Source organism: Buteo buteo, chromosome 11, assembly GCF_964188355.1.
Source record: "Buteo buteo chromosome 11, bButBut1.hap1.1, whole genome shotgun sequence".
NCBI lineage: Eukaryota > Metazoa > Chordata > Aves > Accipitriformes > Accipitridae > Buteo > Buteo buteo.
In genome coordinates, this window is record NC_134181.1 from 35181549 (window position 1) to 35205148 (window position 23600).

At 41.8% G+C, this 23600-nt stretch overlaps 1 protein-coding gene across 1 annotated transcript in view; it reads right to left on the bottom strand.

The window, feature by feature from the left end:
- The window catches only part of GALNT9 (polypeptide N-acetylgalactosaminyltransferase 9), a 156416-nt gene that overhangs the window by 73386 nt on the left and 59430 nt on the right, over positions 1 to 23600 (bottom strand). Inside the window, exons 5-6 of the mRNA XM_075039617.1 lie at positions 12637 to 12834; positions 1132 to 1249 (exon numbers count right to left, since the gene is read on the bottom strand). Of these exons, the coding sequence (XP_074895718.1) occupies positions 1132 to 1249; positions 12637 to 12834 (316 nt within the window). The remainder of the gene's footprint in view (positions 1 to 1131; positions 1250 to 12636; positions 12835 to 23600) is intronic.

Genomic DNA, 23600 nt, shown 5'->3' on the forward strand with positions numbered 1-23600 from the left:
AATGATAAAGGAAAGCTCACACAATCCTGGTAATAGCCTGACCCTCTTAAGGAAAATTGGATGATTTGTGGTAGCAGTTTTTCTGTCTCCTATGTGAATTCTGAACCTTAAAGTATAAGCAGTGTATTCACACAGTCCCATTACAAACCCCATCCCTCTTGCGATGCTGGAATAATAAATACACACCCATATATGAAAATAAACTCTTGCTGCAATGACCTTCTTCCTCAGCCCACTGGTGTGAAGGAGTTTGTAGCCATTTTAGAAAAAAAGAGTCAGATAAAGAATGGACTAATTTGATGTTCAGTGTTCCACCATGAGCAGAATATATGCTTTAATGAGCACATTACATGGATAGGGACGTGTTACTGTGAAGCAGGGAATAAAGAGTAAGGGGAAAATAATTAAACAGTCAGCTTTATAATGAGGAAACTGTGTTCATGCAACATTAAGTGGCCTAATTTTCAAGTGCTAAGCAAAGACATGTTCCTTGGACTTCAGAAGGACTTGCTGGCCAGAACCACCTTGAAAAGAAGGGCAAAGTATCCCAAGTATCAAGCCTCCTATAGGTCCAGAAGCACAGGGTGGACTGATGCTGTCCCAAAGTCATATCTCCACACTCTGCACTGACTCGTCCAACAGGATCGAATACCTGTACCTTGTAGTTCTCATTCTATAAGGAGGACCCTTAAAGTTTTAAAATACCACAGCGTTCCTCATGCACGGTATGTAGAATATTACAACTGACTTCTACCAGCCTGGCCTTAGTTTTCTGTTGGTACTGCAGCTGCTAGGCCACAAGCGTACAACATCATCTAGGCGCAATGAGGACATGAAGACTTAGTGTAGCTGTTTGCACAAGCACAGCTACTGGGAAAAGTGAAAATCTGTCTCACTGGGTTCAGACACTGACGGAATGAACCAATAAACCATATTTCTGACTGTTATCAGTTCTCTCAAGGCCAGTAAGTCCAGAAACATTCATTTACTGAGACTGTCATTTCCAGATAGTGTTGCAATATCAATTACCTCAGTGTAATAGCCTATCAGTCAGATAGCAATTCTGTTGGGCCACAGGCTCCCTGTCTGTCTTTGCAAATGGACATGGCACAAAGTCTCTTTGTTACTCACCCTCATGCCTAATTCAATGTTTTCTCCTCCATAGACCTCCATACCAGGGTCAAGCAAGCCAATCTCACCAAAATACTCTCGGTCCACTACAAAGGAGCATCCAATCATGGCTGGTGTCCTGCACAGAGAGATTAAAGCAAAAGATTAAGTCATTTATTAGCTACTACAGAACCCACCTCATAACAAATTTACACAGACAAAACAGTTCTTAGTCTTCAAGTTTACATTTTAAATTTATCTATTAGTGTGCAATCACACTGCACTTCCTCCCCCAACAAACAGAGGACCTTGTGGGACCAGAGCCACCCAAATAAGTAGCACACTGCCAGACACACTTGGACCAGCTGTCTGCAAGAGAGACACAAGATGTGAAGTCAAGTACTCCATGCATGTAAGTGAAGCATCAGGCTGTTTTTCCTTTGTTTTATAGACACAACCTCTGTGCTGGAGCTGAAGTTCATCACCATACAGGGTAGCATAAGAACTAGACAACACTTCATTTGAAGATTAATACACAAAAAAACCCCATAAGCTTTATCAGAAATGAGGCATGCCCTTATACACATATTAAAAGTGCATGTCAAGAGCCATGGATCATGGTGTGAAGTTTGGCACAGGACTTCCTGGAGTCAATTCTAGCAGATAAATCTCAGCCTTTGTGAAACTGTTTCACAATTAACATTTCTGTGTTTGCTGAGGTCAGTCTTTAGAAAAGGAAAAATTTTCAGATGAAGAGACTCTGCCCTCAGATCTGCCACTGACCAACTGGGTGATTTCAGATAAATCATTTCCATTCTCTGAGCATCAATTTCTTTATGTGTAAAACTATGGTTCTGCTCTCCTTTACAAAGCAGTCTGAAACCTGTCACTGAGCAGCACTACTGTCATGGTTTAACCCCAGCCAGCAACTAAGCACCACGCAGCTGCTTGCTGCTCCCACACTTCCCCTGCCCAGTGGGATGGGGGAGAGAACCGGCGGGCGGGGGGGGAAGTACAACTCATGGGTTGAGATAAAGACAGCTTAATAGAACAGAAAGGAAGAGAATAATAATAACAACAACAATAATAAAATGAAAACAATAATAAAAGAATTGCAATATGCAAAACAAGTGATGCACAATGCAATTGCTTACTACTCACTAACTGATGACCAGTTAGTTCCTGAGCAGCGATCCCCCCAGGCCAACTCCCCCCAGTTTATATACTGGGCATGACGTCAGATGGTATGGAATACCCCTTTGGCCAATTTGGGTCAGCTGTCCTGGCTGTGTCCCCTCCCAACTTCTTGTGCCCCTCCAGTCTTCGTGCTGGCTGGGCATGAGAAGCTGAAAATTCCTTAACTTAGCATAAACGCTACTTAGCAACAACTGAAAACTTCAGTGTGTTATCAACATTCTTCTCATCCTAAATGCAAAACATAACACATAACCAAGACAACTACATGACAGCAAATTCTGAGATCATTTACCATACGAACACAAGCATTATTTCAATGCCATACAAGCTAGTGACATTTGCTAGTTTCATTTGTCCACACTTTCTCTACATCTCTGTACTGGTCACACCACCTGCCTCTTTGAAATTCAAGGTAGGAGCTAGGTTTTGCTACTATAGCCCACAATTTAAAAATGTAAACTTGACTAACTTTAAGGTGGAAAACCAACAAGAGCCTGCAGCTCCATGTTTGACTTGCAATTCAGCTGCAGGTTGCATAGTGCCTACTGCAAGATCATGGGTAGCCATCCTGCAGTCTGATCTACAGGATGTGCCCAGGCCCTGGGGACAGACCCCCCCACTTTAGCAGGATACCAACAGCCCAGACTGCTGAATCAGGAAAACTGTAAAATCATTTGAGAAACTGAACGCTTTTGGAGCTGACCTAGAAGATTGAGCTACGCTCCCTCTTCCATTGAAAGGGAGGCGATTTTGGACCATCTGGCAGATACAGCATCATTCCTAATAGTGCCATTGTAAAAAGATACCAGGAAAATTCTAGTTTATGCCAATTTTCTATTTTCTAGTAGATGTATGGCCCAAGCTTATATATGTACACCACAAAAATGCCCTATAGAAACAAAGATGATGGAAAAGGTCTAACACCTATTTTAAGAAGTCTCCTTTGTAATGCACTAATGTTATATTGTAATGCACTAAAGTTATACTGTCACCATGAAGTCTTTCTTGTCCCAGATACCTGCATGTTTCTTCAATTTGTACAGAAAGCTATTCACAAAGTATTTGTCCATGACATCTGAGAAACATACTCATGAGGCGGTTTCATACACATGTGAAAAACTGCCCTGGCTGGGACAATGAACATATTTTTTACCCATGTATTGGTGGATCTCACCAGTAGCAGCAGGTGGCTGCTGGAAAGGTGTTATCACTTCTGGGGTGCTTTTTCTCATCAGCAGTTCACCATTTCTACAGCAGGAGGTTAAAAAGGCTTTAAACAAATGGCCAAGATGTGGTTAGATAAAACAATTCTTTGCTCCTGGGCCTAATGCATATCCCGATGTTGCGAAACACAGTCCAACCTATGGCAGGAACTATTTGGTACCCTTGAAAAGGTTCGTTTGCTGAAGTGCTGCTATTACTTATCTGTAATGGACTCTGCTGTAGCGCTCACATTACTGGTACCGCTTCAGCTTCTCTCCCTTGCACTTTTTCTCAGTTTGAAAGCCATTGCAACCTCTCAGATCATTACAAGCCTATACTGCAGTGCACACTATCCCTCTCATGTTTTCTCTGCATAATTGAAAAAGGCAGCTGTTGACAGAAACACATTTGATCAGCACTGTTCCTGACAAAGTTGAAATAGCTTGATTAACTCTCTCACGTTCCACCCTTACAGAGTGAGATGCACTCCCTGGATCGTGAGCTGGGGGACAAGATTCAATGGCAGTTACAAAGGCAAACATCTGGCTTTCACAGATGACTTTGGACTGAAGTGCAGCTCTCAGCCAGATCCCTGCACACATTCAGTCAAAAAGGCTGGAGGAAACTGAGGCCAGATGTCACAAACCCTACAAAGAAACTGCAGCAAGGTCACCACCAGCACCCTCAGTGCTTGGACCACTCCCACACCCCACAGTCTTCCTTTTGTGTGTGCAAGAAATTCCAGCACTTCTCTGTTTGGTGCTGTTATTTGTGAAGATTTTTTGTTGAATGAGTCTCTAGTTAGAAGTTGTCTCAGAGCCCTATGAAAACCATGCATGGTCCTGGATACTCCTGACTCGACACATCCATCTTCTGTTGATGTATATACTTATACACCAGGATCTTTGCAAAAAGTATGGCATCTATAAATTCAAGTTTTTGGGAAAAATGCATCTTCCTGCTTATAGCTCCTAGAACCATGCCTGAAGACAGACTTGCCTAAAAAGGCTGAGAGCTCTCCTGTACACAGGACCAGACATGGCCTTTCTACATATCCCACTGTCACATCCTGTACCACTGACAACCATACTTTAGGCTACCAAGGAATAAATTTGGTCTAGAAACTGAAATAAAAGAAGGGCATGACCAAGAAAAGGGAATTCAGTAGCTCTGAAATGAAATAAGCCTTTGAGGGAATATTTAGGTAATTCTTAAGTGTTAACCATGAGAATAAAAGGGAAGGAAATGGGGGGAAGAAACACAGGCCACATTCTTCATTTTCCTTTTTATGTATTTAAAGCTAAACACAGGTTTCACTGGATGAAGGCTAGAGCATCGCTGCTTTGCAAAACTGAGCTGCTAGTTTGGGCTTAGACCGATTCTCCTTCCAGCCCCCCCCCCTCCCCAAATCCTCTAGAGGCAGTTTCTTACAGCGGTAGGATGCTCCCATGAGGACATTTCTCCTTCCTTCCTAATGAGGAACGGTACCGCTAGGCTTTGCAGACTGCTCTCAGGTGCTGGAATCTCTCTCTCTGGGGGATAGATTTTTGTAGCTGCCGGCTCTGTCCATTAAAACACTGACTTGTTAATTGAATGGGGGTGGGAAATACATTTTAGATGCAACTACATAATCATCACTCACAGACAAATGCCACTGAGAACTGCCTTTGCAACTCCATCTCTCTCTCCTAGGTTTTATTTCTTCTCATTAGATATTTTCAAATACAGACTCCACAAGCCTTCATGGCTTATTCAGAAAATAAATGTTTTCAGGAATGAGCAACAATAGCAGTGCAATGGTGGAAGGAACCACATCCAGCTTTTCAGAGAAGCCAGTCAAAAATTGCTACGGTCAGTGCCTTTTTCTACCTGAATTTGGCTGCCTGCAGCCACTGCTTTTCTGCACAGCAGCACGGCTGCAACCCCAGATGCTGAACTAACAAAGCCTGTGGTTCTGCCCTGGTCGCATCCTGACGCAATGGAAGAACTGGCCTACGATGCACAATGTTGAATATTCTGCATACTGCATGTTCAACACTTCCATCAGGTTCAACCAGAGTTTTGGGCATTCAGTCCTCATCACACCCAGGCCCTTAACTTCCCTGTGCTTTGACTGACCCAACTGTAAACTAAGTGTAATGCAATTGCACAGCCCAGTGAGCTGGTAACAGTGCTGTGAGCTGGGGGACCCTGACTCTGTTCCCAGCTCTGTCATTCATCTGGTCTTCAGTGAGTCACCTCCCTCTGCCTCTGTTTCTCCATCTGTGAAGCGCACATAATAATACGCAGTAAGTCTGAGAACTGCGTACGCAGCTTGAAAGCCCAAGATTCACTTCTAAAAGCGCCTTAAGCATATAGGTGGATAATTTTATACTGGACTACAGTATTACACTGACATATTGCAAACACTTTTAAAAAAACCTGCTCCCCAAAAAGCATGAGACCCTCACTTGGCTGTCATCACTGGGTTTTTCCAGTACCTGAAAAACTCCAGTATATCTACCACTTCTAGTACAGTGCAGCAAAGACTTCCCCTAAACATCAGAAATGGATATATGAGCAAAAGCAACTGTGTTAGCACGTCTTAAACACTGCTTACTAGCCAAGGGGCAGCAAATGAGCAGGTGCATGCCCTTAGCACTTCACAGCTTCAGAGTGAAATATATTAACCGAAACCACACCTGCTTTATATAAAAGGACTTTTTTTCCTTAAGTCATGCACTTTCAAGTAAAATAGTGACATTTTTAGAAGGAAGGTATCACAAAATAGCAATTAGAGGTGTACTATTTTTTACCAACACCTCAAAGGTGTTATGAAACTTAATTGATCTGTGAAATATTTTTTGACACAACTGAGGATGTTATAAACATTAATTATAATCAACAGCAGCACTCAAAGGATAATGTGGTAAACACAGCAAAATGTTTTTTTGCAGCTAAAACCTTAAAATGCAGCAGAGAATAGTATTGATTCTGCACTGGAGAAAGATACAGCATAGTCAATTTGTGGAAATTACCTGATGGCATGGCTGTAGGAAGGGAGATATAAGAGAGACATTATTCTGGGTAATACCCTGGGGAAAGGGAGGAAACAGAGAGCAGTGCTTCATGGTGGTAAACACTCCCTCCCTCCCCGCCTGCTGCTGCAGCAGGTACAGTGCGGGTGGCTGCGAGGGAAAAGAGATGACCTGGTTTGGGCTGGGATAGAGTTAATTTTCCTCCTAGTAACTGGTACAGTGTGCTTTGGATTTAGTGTGAGAAGAATGTTGATAACACACTGAAGTTTTAATTGTTGCTAAGTACTGCGTATCCCAAGTTAAGGATTTTTTCAGTTTCCCATGCTCTGCCAGCGAGGAGGTGCACAAGAAGCTGGGAGGGAGCATAGCCAGGACAGCTGACCCAAACTAGCCATAGGGATATTCCATACCATAGGATGTCATGCTCAGTATATAAACTGAGGGGAATTGGCCAGGAGGGCGATCGCTGATTGGGCACTGGCTGGGCATCTGTCAGCGGGTGGTGAGCAGTTGCATTGTGCACCACTTGTCTTTCTTTGGTTTTACTTCTCTCTCTGTTATCTCCCTTTTCATTACTATTATTACATTTTATTTCAATTATTAAACTGTTCTTAACCCATGAGTTTTACCTTTTTTTTTCCAATTCTCCTCCCCATCCCACTGGCAGGGGGAGGAGAGAGTGGGTGGCTGCATGGTGCTTAGTTGCCAGCTGGGGTTAAACCACAACAAGAGGCACTGTATGGAAGAGGGCAGCGCCTGCTATGGGGTGGGGTACCAGAAACAGAGAACACATTGGCCAGGAATGAAAGCCACTTGCAGTAGGTCTAAGTCACAACTATTTCATTTTAGCGAGATCTCCAGGAGCATGGCTCTGTCGGCAAAACTCCAGCAGGCACCGATACCCATTTCTTCAGCTAGGTGCATCCCCCCCCTTCCCTTTACAGACAACTGAAGGATGCTGCCTGGGGGCTTCAGGAAGAAGTGAAGGAGAAAGAGATGAGCACTAGACTGACATACTGCACATGATGCGGTAAGTCTTCCTCTCCCTTATGCATCTTTCTCCCTCTGCCTTAAGCTCAGTGTACATGCAATCAGGTCACATTTGAAACAGTTTTCAGAGCATACAAGTCTGATTTCCAGAACAACTGACCTACAAACACTCACACACAAATACATAACTACAAACACAAATATAACTGTAAATAAATATATAAACATAAACATATCTATACAGGGATAAGGACAGAGAGAAAGAGATTCAAATGACACGTCACACCATATCTTTGAGTTTTCCACCTTTCCTGGCAGAATGTCTCTTTGATTCAGGTTCCTAAGCAGCACCTTACCCCTCACCTGACAGACAAGTGGGGAAACCTGCATGTTACCTGCATAAGCATTTATTTTTTTCTTACAACTCATGTCTTCTGCAAGAAAGAGTCACACCAGCCCATGAGAACAGAACTCAAGGACAGATTTGCTGCTCAGGAGCTACAGGAAAAAAACCTGACAAGCTTAATGATGGGAAAGTTTGTTAACACCTTTGGAGAGTTATAGCGTGTGAAAAAAAGCAACCCAGAATGCTTGGCTAGGAAAGGCACGGCCATAGGGATGTAGAATAACTCTCTGATGTCCCACAGAAGTGTATTTTTTGGAACAGGCACGATACCCATCAGAACCTGGGCAAATAAAAACTGCTCTGTTACAGGCTCCTGTGAACCAGCAACTGAAAAGATGGCCATAATCAATCAATAAACAGTCACCAGTTTTACTGCTACATGACACTATGGTTTAGCCTGAAAGACTTTACAGATGAGGCCATTCCTAAATGCAGGTACACAGATGGATTTCTTCCCAGAGCAGCGAAGACCCAACATGGCTGCATCACCTTCGCTGTGACAGACCAGGACGGGGCCTGGCTTGCACATGAGATGGGCATGCACACTCCCAGCTAAAGTAGGCAGCACAAACCACTTCACTGTGGGCATACTGGATGCTAATTTATAACCATGAGCGAGACACACGTGCTTTCTGGAGTGGCTGGTTCAGTGCATGTATATACACATTCCTACTGGTACCAAGCAATGGCATATTAAAGCAATAAGTGAAAACATATGCAACAATGAAATGCACCACTGCTGCTGGAGGAAGATAAAATGGAAAGCTGTGCAGCGCTTGGCTGAGTGAGGCTGACTAATGACTCTAATGTTAGTGGCTGCTGATCAAGAAATCAAACACAGAGCAGTCCATCATAATCACGGCAGGTGAGGGAAGATGAGCCAGAGCCAGAGCCAGAGCTCAGGATACCAGAAATCTTCCTTGCTGTTCCAAAAACCAGTAGTATCTTCTGCATACAGAAAAAACCCAGCTTGTTTCAATGCATAGTCAAATTCATTAGAAACCCTCTGAAATAGGATCCTTTGTTACACAGTTTGTTGCCAGATGATAAGGACGTTTTGGGGCAGTGTGTTCTCAGGAACACAAATGGAAAGTGACATGATGGACATAGCGTGTCAAAATAACAATCCTCATTTAAATCTTCACATTAGAGACAGCTTACATCTCAAATGTCAAACATGCAAAATGGATTGCCTGCAGAAGCTGATTCGGGGAACATCAATTGTTCTGAATTTCAGAGTATTAACATGGAAAAAAAAAAGGAACCGACTTTAAACTGTACCAGAAATCTTTACAAAATCTGACACTTTGTTCTTCCTATTTCTTTGCCTTTGTTTGCACTTCAAGGCTACATCCCCTTTGTCACTTGGACCACAATAGCTGATCTGACATTTTATGGTGTGCACTTGACATGACTGCCCATACGGTGCCCCACTGACTTGAGGGACAGTTCCTGCTCCTTCCCAGCAAGGCTCTGAGTAGGATCACACCACTCTTAGTGTTCAAGAAAGTAGAGGATCAGGCTTCAAATAGAAAACTTCTGAGAAAAGACTTAAGCACTTCTGTTGTGTAATCCCAGAAGAAGACAGGAATTGGACTCTACTTTCTGCAGATCAACGATATTTATTCATTCAGTGCAAACATCAGAGATGCCAGGGCTCTGATCCTCAATGATACCAGGGTACGCATTTTTTTTAACACTGAAAATCTTTAATCCCTTTGGAGACCTGGGAGGAAGTATTCAGCTACACCAACCGCAAAAGCAGTCATGGAGTTATTAGTTATTAGCCTTTTCTTTTACAAAACACACAGAGACACAAAACAATCCCACTGTTTGCTGAAGACAGTGTCAGAGGAAGCCTTAAGAGGGACAGTGTCAGCAAGGACTAAATGAACTTGCAGTTTTCATGCTGATGAGCAGTCCTGCAATCTTATGAATGCACTGAACAGACACATGGATCCAAACACCACCAGTGTGGACCAGTTCGCATGCCTTGCAAACTGGACTGAGAGAGAAATCATGGTTGCGGTACATGGCTTGAAAAGCTGGTTACAAAACCAAAATCTGTACCAAACCAACAGATTTTTGAAAAAGTCTGCTCACTAGTCTGACTTCCCCTTCCTTTTGAAAATATACCTTAAGTTTTCTACAGCTACTAAGTTCCCATCATGGGTGATTTCAAATCTCAATTCTAAGTACAGACTTCCTGATCCTTTTCATCAATAACAGTCACACATTCACTCTTTCCATTACCATAATTATGCTGGCGTAGCACTTAAAAGCCACAAAATTGCATTGTATTTCTATAGGCAGGCATAACACAAGAGCACAAACCAGCACAGCCAAATACTTCAGCAAACCCATCCAGGTGCTACTGCTTCAGTGGCCCATGAGAAATCAGTGCAGTGTGGGTATAAGGTGGATGCTCTGCTCTCCTAGATCCCTGCCTTCAAAGCACGTGTTCCCAGGGAGACAGGTAAGTGTTCATGGTTCAACGTTGATGTCTCTGCATTTTAGGGCATGTAATTCGTAATTTGCAGGAGAGATACTTCTGCAATCACAAGGTTTCAGTGCTTCTGATATTTGTCATCAAGGGTTGGGCACTCTCCTTGTGCTCCTTGTCTCATCTGTCTCTGGGCAGTTTAAGCACTGTTGAATTAGAGGGTTTCTTCACTCAGGTTCAGAATAAAGTCACTGCTCTCAGGAGCCAGCTACTTACGTGCATCAGATTTCAACACTACTCAGTGCTTGAGTTTGGACCTTATTCACTTCTGTACGAGTCCAACTCAGTGCTGATATAACTCCGGCAAGAGCTTGAATATAAACCTGAGGAAAACCCATGGTAAATCAGGCCCTGTACCGCTTAAAAAACCCTCTTATCCCCTCATTATAAGGAGGAGATTCTTTATTCTCTATTAAAAAGATCTGTAGTTGAATTTCCAGAAGAGTTTTGCAGATGCAGCTTCCATACTTTAGGGAGTGCATGAGCTACCACCACTGAAAATCACATCTAAGAACTTGCTGAGGTTTAACCTCTTAGTTCAGTCTTATCTGATGTGTGATCATTGTCTCCAGAACAGAAGATACTCAAATATTAGAGCAACTCATGTGAAGATTAATATAGTGATTTCACATATAAACTGGAAGTAATGAAGTGTGCAAAACCTTTCAGGAATAAAAGACTGAAACCCTGATTTCAGGAATGAAAGCTTTGGCTGATTAATTTTCCTTCATCGATAAACTATTTCTCAGGACTGAGCGAAATAGATACAAAAAACTCTGCACTTTTAAAACAATGTGAGGAGAGCAGGGCATGTTATCCAGGAAAACTGATTTCCTAAGTAATTACTTTCCTGCTTCTTGAGGTTTCAAGCTGAGCAAAGGGTCAGTGAAGAAGGACTGTGCTGTCTTGTAGTAAATAAGGTTAATGTTACTGTATAGCTCTGTTTTGCAGTCAGAGGGCATGAGAATGAACCTAAGCACAACTTGCAACACTTGCTCAAAAATGGATTGAAATATTACTCTCTATATAAGGGATGGATCCTGTGAGATGATGCCATCCAACCGATCACTTAGAAATGTGATCAACTTGTGTCCCTTCACTTCCAAAAGACCACTTGGATCCTTTCAGTTGGGTATGTTGTTTGAAGTGCTTGGATGGACTTCTCAGCTCAAGCGTTACACTGGAAGGGAAGTACCTCAGCTTCTCTGCCAGAACCTACATTGGGACCATACAATAGAGTTTTAACTTACTTTAGGATGAAGCTGATATACATCAAAATGGAGATGACTCTAAGGTGGTAATTTGTGTCCTTCCTAAGAAATCTCAAAAGTAGGGCAGAGCAACCTAAAGTGCCTACCTGGCCTTCATATTTTTTAGCATTTATTTCAACAGTTGCTAACAACAGGACCCTTCACCCAGCACAGTACATCTCAGAGGAGCTGTTAGACAAGCATCTGCACTGGAGATGAAGGGCTGAAAGATGTAAATTTTCAAATAAAGGGGAATGAAAACCCCTTTCTTATCAGTTCCTGTTTTCCCACTGTAACGATTCTTGAAAACACTATCACAATTCCTGAAACAGTATTTCCTTCGAAAATTCAATTTCTGTAAGGTAAAATGTTCCCTTATAGAGAAAAATAAAATTACACTCTGACTACGTGGTCCAACTTAATTTTAAAATTCATCCAGTAGGAAAACTCAGAACATGTGCAAAGCTCTCAAAAAAAAAGAGCAACTCTCAAACAAGGCAAGGCTAACACATCTCCTACTAGTGCTCCTGGGAAGCTCTGGTTTGGGCTGATGGCCAAGAGTGCTGCCTACAGACCAAAGTGAAGCCAGCCTCTTTGTAATCACATACAAAATACTTCGTTTCTCATACACACAATGTTTCACTGGTTTGTCACTCATGCCAGAGTCCACTAGAAAACAAAAGCATAGATGAAAAAGATCTTGCTATCCTACTAAGTGCTACAATGTGAACTTGAACCACTCATTCACAACTAGAGCACACGCACTTCTGCGTACATTGTGGTGCAGCTCTGAGATGCGATGCATGTATCCACAGCTTTGCAGAGCCATCTGTTTTCTTCAGTTTCATTTTGCTATCCCGGTTCAAAGCCTATAGCCTTACTTCACTTCAATTCCCCCTTGCCAGACAGCGGAGAAGGAAACATTGCTAGTACCAAAATGACAGCACGTGGGAGATTTACCTGATGGGAGCTGACTCATCCCCCTTATCAAGCCAGTCCTGCGGTGGGATTATGTACATGCACCAGAGGCCCCAGTTATAGCCGTGGGCTGCATTGGCGTATTGCTGCACTTCAAAAGTGTTGTACTTGATATTGTCAATTGCTGGTAAGATGATCCGCTTTCGATCTTCTTTGATCCGGGTAAGTGCAGGTTCCACCCTGAGAACAATAAAAACAGCAAAATCTTTTACAGCCATCCAGTAATCCCAGGTCCTGCTTTGCAGTCTGGTAAAACAAAGTTCTCTAATACTGACAGCAGTAACCCAGAGAGATGGCAGCCCATAACATGGCATAGTGGGATCGAATACAGATCGCTGTCACACACTGAAGAGGCTGGAGCCTGATGTGGGGTACTTCATATAGCAACAGCACATGAATTGTTACCTTTATGAAGCTGTACCAGAGTTAAACACCACAAAATTTTACCAAACACTTATTCTGAGGCCTGGAGACTGTCAGTTCATTTCGCAATGCACAAGTGTTGAGAGACACTAGGGCCAAGAATAACTAAATGGTGTCCTAATGGCTACACCACCAGGATGCCCAGTGGTGATTAAATACCTGCTCTTGCTGACAAGGCCAGAAGAACAAAACACACACCAGGGAGTGAATGAATCTGAAGGTTACTCAAAAGTTTTAATCTTGTTTCCTAAGGACTGACCCCATCGGATCTAGTTTGAATGACAAGCATGACTGCATTATGCCTTCTAAAACCTCTTTGGTGATGAGAAGATTTCAATTGCCAGATGGCGCAAAAGCAGCAAACTGCAGGAAATGTGCCATCATTTCAAAAGGCTTTAAAACATCAATGTGCTTTCAACAGAAGCTACATCCCAAAGTGTTTCAGGAAAGTAAAAAGCTTCATGCAAACATTCATTTCTGAGCAAGGTAGTCTGAAGTTGCTATGAATTTACATACAAACTGATCCAAAGAGGTAGCAGACTTACATAAGGGTGGAAAGCACTTCTCAAAGCAGTATTAGAAACAGCCACCAGTTGACTCCTTTGTAACTGTGTTTCCCCTTGAAATAAGCTTTGAAGATTGTGCAGAGCTCTCACATGTATCTTTAAGGGAATGGTGGTTTGCTGCGATTCACAAAGGTAGTAGGATTTGAACACTGATCTTTTCTCATTTTTCTTTTGTTGTTGGTTAAAAGGCAATTGTTCCTTTGTGGTTTCAAGTTTGTTGCCTTATATTTTGTTTGTTATATTTAGTTTCTTACCATGTATTTTCTTGTGTAGGCCAACAGAAAGGGACACGTTATGAAATTAATTCAACCTCCATTTTCAAGCTTTACTGTCTCAATCTGAACTATTGCAAATTTTCTGATCTCTTCCATAAGAAGGCAGCAATTTCTTTGTGCTTGAATGGGCCAAAATATTTATCTTTTATGTACACAGACTCCATATGGCTTACATGAGGTCGTATACTGCTTGCTTTCTCTTCATTTTACTCCTCCCACATCAGTAAAAAGATAGATAGATTCAGCAAACCCCTTGAGTATTGATGACGAGCTACGTACTGCAAATAAACCATCACAAAACAATGTAAAATAAGCGCATAACTGACAAAAGACAAGGTGTCACAGCATTTCATTTGGAGAGAAGTCGAAGAGAGTTATACTAGTTTTATTTGGATTCCCTTAGAAAAATGACATTTGAATTTATCAGCTGGATGCCAATAACACAGAGCATGGAAGTTTTAATTAAAAGGATGATCACAAGCATGGTGGGAAGAGAAGAATGACATTGCAAGTTGAAGAAATTCCCCCTGGCCAGGAAGGTTATGAAAGAGACGTCCATCTCATATGCAACATGTATTGTTTTTTTACTCTACTTGATTTATTTTGGGAATAAATCAACTCATCCCTCATGACTGGAATGGCCTGAGGTCTCTCTTACTACTGCCTGCCACCTGCAATTTTTGGTGCAGTACTACTATTGTGAAAGCCCAGTCCTGCAAGGTACCAAAGATATCCATAGAAGCATGAAAGTGCATCAGCCCAGGGGAGGTACAGTGATTTCAGCTCAGGTTGTTAAGTACCTTTTTGGCTTTAAAATATTTCCTTCAGCAGGATCATATGTTGTTTCTTTTTCCCCCTTTTTTTGCATGGCATTTAAAGAACTGCACCCCAGACTCAAAGGAGATTTTTTTTTTTTTTTCTTTCTTTCTGTGGGAGAGACAAGAAACAACAGAGAGAGATTCAGGACAGTGCAGTACCTGATTCAGAATGCCAATTTGTGCGGTCTTTAGGCCACACTCATGTACCCACATAAAGAGCTAACCTACCAAATCAGGATAAGCCGCTTCCTTTAGTAATATGAGATTATGTTTATGAGATCAATGGTTTTAAAAACCAGTGAGTGGATGGCAGAAAAACTCTTGCAACTCCAATAAAGCAGAGAAGAATGCAGAATGAATCTGCTTTGTTCTTTCCATAATGCTATCTCTGCTTATCATCCTAGAGGCAGCAGAAGAAAATACAGCAGAACAGCGGAGATGTCAGCCAGACACACCTCTCACATCAGGAATCAGGTGCCTCCATGCATGGCTGTAGTAACCCCTGTGCATAATATCAGCAGGAGGCTCTCCCACTCCCTTCTAGCCTCTGAAACAAAGGTTTTCAAAATAACAAACAACAGGTATAGATGTCACTAATGACAGTCCACTAATTGACTGAAAGAAGAATCCTCCTCTGTGATTGTGGAGAAAAAAAATGACCTTGGAGCAGGTCGCCTTCCATGTGGGGCAGTTGTGGCAGAAGCCTCGTTGCAAAACTGACTCTGAGTTCCTTGCAAACTAAACAACACCTTGGGATGCAGCCCACTCCTGAAGCCCTTGGGCATTGCTTCAACAGATTTGGTGCAGTGGGGAAGTCACCGAGCAGAGTGATTACATCCTCCAGTGAGACCTGGTGCACATCACAGGGCACACTGGCACCCAGTGACTCCCATAGCATGCACAAATTTATTATGTTCGAGTCTGATTTCCAGATCTGCCCTGCAAAGCAGGAAAACTGACTCCATGCCTTCTGAAGCAGAAATCTGTAAATGGGTTTCCTTTGTAAGAATCAAATTCTGTCATTCTTATTCACTACCATCTGATTCTGGAAACAGGTCTTTACAAGCAAGGAAAGACTAGGAGTTTTTAAAACTATTTTTATCTCTCTTGGTTAGAGTTCTTTGGTCACCAAATCCTCAAGTCCTTAATTATTGGGATGTTTATGTTGGTACAAAGCAAGATTGTTCATCCATCATACTTAAAACTATCCTAAAGTTTTCATGTTCCTTCTACATTTCCTCCTTGTGTGCTCATTTTGCAAGTATTTTCCTTGGAAGGGTAGATTGAGATCATGTAATGAAAAAGCTAGAAGAGATAAGGAATTCTTCTCCCTTAAAGTCAGATGTCTGCAATAGACCCCCCACATCCAAGGTAATTGCCTCAAACTTCCATTCTCAGCAGAGACAGGCAGAGGCTGGCACTTTTATACTAAGGTGCTTCTCATAATAATGTAGACACTGAAAATAGGTGAGATTAATAATGTTCCAGAGGAGCCTATTTTGAATATAGAAGGAATTTAGCCTGTTACTTTGTAAGACAGCTTAAAATTGGACTGTTGAAGTGTATCCCCAATAATGGTTAAAGAAAGAATGTGAAGAAAATATTTAACAGTCACTCTGATTTTCAGCCCTCAGTCATATTTGTGATTGTGTTCATCTGATACTTGTGTTTTGGAAATGCTAATCTGGGTCCTCATTTTCTTCACAGCAAGAACATTCCGTTCCCAGCTCTGGTGCTGCTGTCACACCAGCCATCACCAAACTACTCCTGTCACTCTACAGTTGACTGAATTCCTGTGTTTTTCCAGTTGTATGGCTTACATTTATTACCACCTGACATGGTACTTTGCATCTGAATGGTACAAGGAGGGATCTCTGGAGTGTAATACAACAGTCAGATCAAAATACATGATGAAATTTCATTAATCTCTATCAATCTATTAATTTGAAATCTCAGATTTTGAACTTTCATGAAATCTGAGGCATCTGAAAGCTGTCCATGTGATGGAAGATCTGTTTTGGTCCCCTGCGCTCAAGAAGTGTAAATGTTGAAGATACTACTACTTCAGCAAGTGTTGGTATCTCTACCCTCAGGTTACAGATGAAGTAAAATGCCATGTCAAGGTTATGGAGTGAATTGGTATGAAAGCAACTGCTGGAACTTAATTTTCTCAACCTCCCATCCCCATCAATGGAGGTGACTTTCCTCTTCTGTCTGTATCCACACGTGTGGAAATCACATCCCTGCAGGTGTTAGGAACAGGAAAGTATCAGTATCTGGACAGGCTGCACATTTATCTAACTTCCAAAATATATTCACACCTACAAGTAAGAGAGCAGGCTCCGAGTCACAGATGGAAAGAGAAAATCCAGTGCAGAGTTGTTCTCTGTTACTTAGCAGACCTCAGAATGGAGAGCCATTTAATTAAACATTGTACACCTCTGACATTTCACAGCTTGTCTTGCCCAATCAGGGACAACAGAAATAGCAATGGGTATCTGAATGCCAAGCCCTAGCTCATCTCAGTGAGATCTACAGGCACATTCAAATCCCAGATTCTGCCAATGCCCTCTGCACCACTGACACTGCTTGTGCTCTATTTTTCTGCCTGCCAAGCTCCCTAGGTAATGGCCAATGAAAAAGGACTATAAGCTTGAACAGAACTGGGTAATGGACTGTGTTTACATTGCTTATCTTAGGTAATCCATGAAATATGAGGGGGGGGTTATTGCTATTCATTGCTAGCGAAGTCCAGCCTTGGAGTAGCTCTATTAGGCTCAATGGACTAACACAGAGTCTTTGTCTCTGTAAGCTGAGCTGCACGTTCATCAAATCCTTTGTCAACTTTGCTGGTAATTCTGCATTTGTCTAATTGCTTCAGGTTTTTGAAAGGATTATGATTAAATCTTTCCTAGTAATTTCTATTTTTTTTTCCTAATTTTAAGCTGCTACATTATTATGTAGATTTACTCATCCCCTTTAGAGACACCAGTGTTCTTTCCCTGTGGTTTTTTTCTCCTTGTCTTGTTTTTCGCACTGTGCATCTGCAGAAGTCAGGTGCTCCTGGCAGCTCCCAGGACTAAAAGGACAGAGTGGAAGAGGTTGCTGAAGTCCAAATATGTTCAACATGCTATGCTGATGAGCTGCAATATGTTGCTTGAGTATTTCCTTTCCACATGGCCACTGCTGGCAGTGAGGCAGGATTCAGCCCTGCGTGATTAGGTACATAAGCCAGATGTGAATTTTGAGATTCATCTCTATTTTTCACAGATGCAAAAATATTAGGTTCCTAGCTTGTATCTGAGTTAATGTACTTTATGGGCACGGAGTAGCATATTTGGTTAACAAGTTATTTACTGGATCAAGAGGAAAAATTCTCCCAGGCATATTCATGGACATGACAGATTTCAGTAAACTAAATATAATCAAAAGATTCAGCTTTAAAGGTAGTGCTTCACATCATCCAGTTCTTTTTTCCACCTAATAAAAACCAAGCAGACAATTTGGGCTGGAATTTGAGTGACATAGGAAGTTCATCCCTTCTACCCTTTCTAAAAATATATATTTCCCAGTGTCCTCTTCTCACTCTGAATAGATTGCTGGTGAATGGTTAAAGCTGGAAGAGAAAGGACAGTAAATTTAGTTCTTTTACAGACTTCACTAGGATAAAGGGTATTTTCACTTGGGTTTTATTTCTCTGAAGCATTTCCAGAAATACAGCAACACACTGCTGAAGTCTCATTCCCAGGACTCAGCCCTGCGATTGACAGTGCTTTGTTGAAAAGCCACAAAGCATATCACTGTCCCATGATTTTGGTGAGCTTCCCACAGGCACAAGGATGTGCTGGGAGGAACATCCACAGCAGGTGCCTTGGTAAGTGACGACTCCTTACAGAAACTCTCTTGGGGAATTTGTGGAAGGAATCTCTGATGAGTAGCAAATTCACAACACAAGGATGTGTTGATTTGTCCAAGACTGTTGAGGATATCGCCAAATATAGCCCATGCATTTCATGCATTTAATGCTTTTGCCTACCAGTGGGTCAATTTCTGGATTAACAGTGGATTTTCCAAGGTGTTGAGCACCCATGATGACTTCAGTGGGAGCTCCAGCAATGCCAGTACTGTGGACCTCAAAGAAAAAGTGCTCCCAAGGTAAACATTAGAGTTGGAAGGCAGAATTTAACTCAGAGTATAGGATAAGCCTGTAAAAAGATTGAGAGCAAAGGCAGGGGTCATACTGTGATCACAAAGGCTTCTCTAATCCCATTGTAAGTCAATCTCTGAACATATATACATTATGCATTTAATATTGGGCCAATTCAGAGCAGCTCAAACCCCACAGGAAACCATAGCAAACAAAAATTGTATGCTGTCTTACATCCTTATCAGATTGACGGAGAGTTCATGCCAATGGGGAAGTCTGATTTTTCACAGCACTAAAAAGAACAGCTTCTTCCACATAAAAAAACCAGATAAAAACAAGTTAGTAATGAGCTCCTCAGCATACAGGATTATATAATTCACCTTTTTAAATATGTAAAAATACCTGCTGACTTCAAGTAGACTTTTAAAAGGGCACAACATAGGAATAAATGCATGTGATCTAAGAGAAACCACATGCATGCTGCAGGCCAGATTCTCTGCTGTCCAAATCTTCCACTTCAATGGACTTCACAACTTCAGGGATGCCTTGCTAACATGCATCATCTCAGGAGTGGACCCAGAATACTTTTCAGTTCTTAATTAGAATCATTGCACTAGGCATTTGTCAATACCTCTCTTTCCTGCCCCCCCGCAAGTCACTTTTTCTGAATTTGTCCAAAAGTAAATCCTTTCCTAAATGACGGGAATTGCATTAGGAAATGTCACTCTTAAAATCTGCCCTGTCCCAGGCGAGTACCTAAATACCCTAATCTCTGGGTTCTTTTGAGATAAACATTGTCTTTTTTCCTCTCCACCATCACTATTCTGATTTTTACTCCAATGAAAAATGAAGAACTAACATTAAAAAAATCCAACCTTTCTTTTTCCCCTTTTCACAAATCAGAATTTCTTTTTTCTTTTCTTGCAAGGATTTAAGGAAGAGTCCTTATAAGATATAAATGAAAGACAACATGGTCTCATCTGCTAGATTTTATGGCTCAGTGGGTTTAACACCGTATTTTACTCTGGCTGTACCACTGTCAGGTACCATGAAGTAAAAACTTAACACGGAAATATAAGAAAAAGATCTGTGTAAACTGAAAGCTTATTTTGCATGTGATTTTATACGCTACCTCACATTTCACTGGCAATATACATTTATCAGATGCAGACAAGCAGATCTACTGACATACATAATTCTTCACTGAGGCCAACTGAGGAATATTTCATGCAGAATGCCTTTCCTGTAAATAAGTGTTCAGAGAACTAAAAAAAAATAAATTTCATACTCCCTTCCTCAGTCTTTAAGAGGAGAGAGAAATTCCCCATCTGTTCTACCTGACATCTCTATCAGCATTCCTGTGTGCCTGGGGAGGTTTCAGACCTGCAGCCCCCAGCCAGAACGGAGCGAATGCAGCATAAATGCCTGCTGGATAGTTAAAGATCAGCTCTTTGGCTGCCAAATCTGAATAGCTCTTTTCTGCACCACTGAAAAGCAATGAGGATGCTTCAATGAACACTCTAGGTTGTTTAGGTAGATGAATAGTTGAAGTTGCTTTTCTGGCATGTCCTCTGTATGTAAGCTGGCACTGTCCCATGAATCTGAAAGGCCCACATGGCTTATGTTGCACGCTGCCCTCTTCGCTCAGATAATATTAGTTCACTTTTGCTATCTAAAACATGTATTCCATTAAGTTACCAAATTGATCCTAAGTGATGGTAGAGGCTTTGGATGAGAAAAAAACTCCCTTAATAAACACGTCCTGTCCTTTGCATTTGCATAACTAAAACTTGCCAGGCCAAACTTAGCACGGTACCAGGGATGCTGCAATGAACCATGTCCTGAGCAGGAGTGGTAGGCTTGAACCCTCCAGAGGGGAGGGACTGCACAGGAGAAGGACTGCAAAGGTAATTTCACCCTCACCTTCAGCACTTCTCTCACTAGAAGGAAAGAACCACCTGGACCTTGCCAGGTCCCCAAAGAGCCACCTGAGCTTGAACAGGGCGGGTGGGGGGTTTACCTGCTGGCAGAGATTGGCTTCCAGTAATATGAAAATATTAATAAGGGAGCTTTCAGGGGGGCAAAGACCTTGTGCCTTTGCCCTACAAAAGCACAACCATGTCTCTGTTACACAGTACTGGGAATAACCAAAGTTAGTAGAAGATTAGGAGGAAATCAACTTCCTTTTTCCTTGACACACTTCCTCGAGAATCCACTGCTTACAGCCACCACAGCAAATTGCACTACATATTACCGTATAAAGTGTCATCCATAGACCTAGGGATCTTGATCTTTAGCTCTTCTTCTTAGTTCATTAAAATACCAGTTTTCTATATTTTTAAAACACTGCCAACTTCAGGGATAATCCATTGCTGTGGTTTAACCCCAGCCAGCAACTAAGCACCACTCAGTCACTCGCTCACTCCTCCCTGCTCCCAGTGGGGTGGGGAGGAGAATTGGAAAAAAAAAAGTAAAACTGGTGGGTTGAGATAAGAACAGTTTAATAACCAAATTTTAAAAAATAATAACAACAATACAACTATAATAACAATAATAATAATTGTAATGAAAAGTAATATAACAAGAAGAGAGAAATTAGACCCAAGAAAAGACAAGTGATGCACAACGCAATTGCTCACCACCCACTGACGGATGCCTGAGCAGCGATCAGTCCCTCCTGGCCAACTCCCCTCAGTTTATATAGCGAGCATGACATCCTATGGTATGGAATATCCCTTTGGCTAGTTCAGGTCAGCTCTCCTGGCTATGCTCCCTCCCAGCTTCTTGTGCCGCTCTTGCTGGCTGGGCATGGGAAACTGAAAGATCCTTAACTTGGGATAAGCACTACTTAGCAACAACTAAAACATCAGTGTGTTATCAACATTCTTCTCACACTAAATCCAAAGCACACCGTACCAGTTACTAGGAAGAAAATTAACTCTCTCCCAGCTGAAACCAGGACATCTGTGATGATGGGATGTGTGTGGCACAATCTGAGGGATACTCGGCTTATATTTCAGGTCCTCTTTCTCATGTCGGGTTGTCTCTGTCTCTCTGGTACATTTAAATCTTTTGATTAAATCTTCTTACTCCACTGCTTCCTTATTGCTACTCCCCCTTTGTCTGGCAAAATTTGAATTACTACAGTACTGCACAATTCCATTCAGTGCTCTGATACTACCTCTGTGATAGGAGAAAAAGCAATTCCTAAGATAGAATGCAAGTATAATACTCTATCATTATGTCTTCTTTTATGGCTCCTAGCACCCTCTTTATGGCTGCTAATATATTGTGGCCTCTGCCTTTCACTTACTGATTTCTGCTCTCCTTCACTCAATGTGTCCTTTTTCTCACCGGAATTAACACCCCATCTCTGCTATCTCTCTTTCCTGCTCCCAGATATAATGTAGTGAAGTTCTCTTCTCCTTGTCATGTTATTCTTTCCCATCTCTCAAAGGCAGGAGTCTATATAATGCTCCACATCTTCTACAACACAATTAGCAGCCAGGATGCAATGGTCTGTACTCAGTGTTACTGTGGGCTGCTTAACGCACAGTGGGTGGGCCTAATACAAAAGTCAGAGCAGGAATGCTGAAATCTTCAGAGGACTGAAGGGAAAACTGAACTATACAAGCTTAAATATACCCTCAGAGAGGAACGTACAGGAGCTTTTCATACCTATTGGTTCTGCTGGGTTGCCGACTCTACACGCTGACTTCTACTGATGTTAAGTAACCATTAAAAACAGACGAGGTTCTATTGCAGGACAGGTAGAATTGTACAGGTGAACTGTACATATATATTATCATGTAATTTTAATTTAAAATTCCATTTGAGAATTAATAGTAATGGCCTCCCTTTCAGCTAGTCCTCTCCACTTTTGCTCTCACAGCAGCAGTATTGGCTCACGCTATCAAAAGCCTTAAGGGGAACAGGTCAGTAGAAAATCTCTGCTCTGAGCTAATACATTTCAACACCTGAGAAGCAAAAAAGCAGCAATTAAGCACAGCAAAATAAATAATTCAATAGTTAATTTGACCTGCCAGGTTGTAGAGGATTTTTTTTATATCCTACCAGATTGTATTTTAGTTTAGAAGAAGTGTCCCTGGAAAGTAATGCTGTGAGAGCCTGTAAAATGCTATAGTGCGATATAAGGCAAAAGCTCACTCGTAAATGGGGCAACTATTGTTTAAAGAAAAGTTTTTTTGTTGTCAGAGTCCTGCATATTTCATGAGAAAGTGAAGAAGTCCTTCTCTGATTCTTTATGAATTAATCTGCCAACTGATTAGGCAGGTAAAGCAGCCACAGATTGGGAGATTAAAATTGCACTGCAGGTACTTGACTTTTAGATAGAACGCAAACCAAACAGAAAGCTAATGCTCTTTTCTGTGGTAAAGGAATGGCTTCTTTTTAATTGCCTCACAAATAATCCACAGACAGCTTTGAGTGGGAGCAATCCATGTGGCCTCTAAATACATGAATATACTTTGAAAATGGGGGGAAATATTCATGCAAGATGAGACTTAGTAGGAGAATAGAACAGCAGTACTTTAACAAGGTACTTCTGCACGACTACCAAGTTTATAGGGTTATGGAGCAGGGGTAATGTTAACCTAGTGGGAAAAAAATAAAGCGGTCCAGATGGAAGGACTTCCAGTCCCTTGTAGTAAAAGAAGATGAGACGAAAATTGAAATGACAGGCAACCGCATATGCACA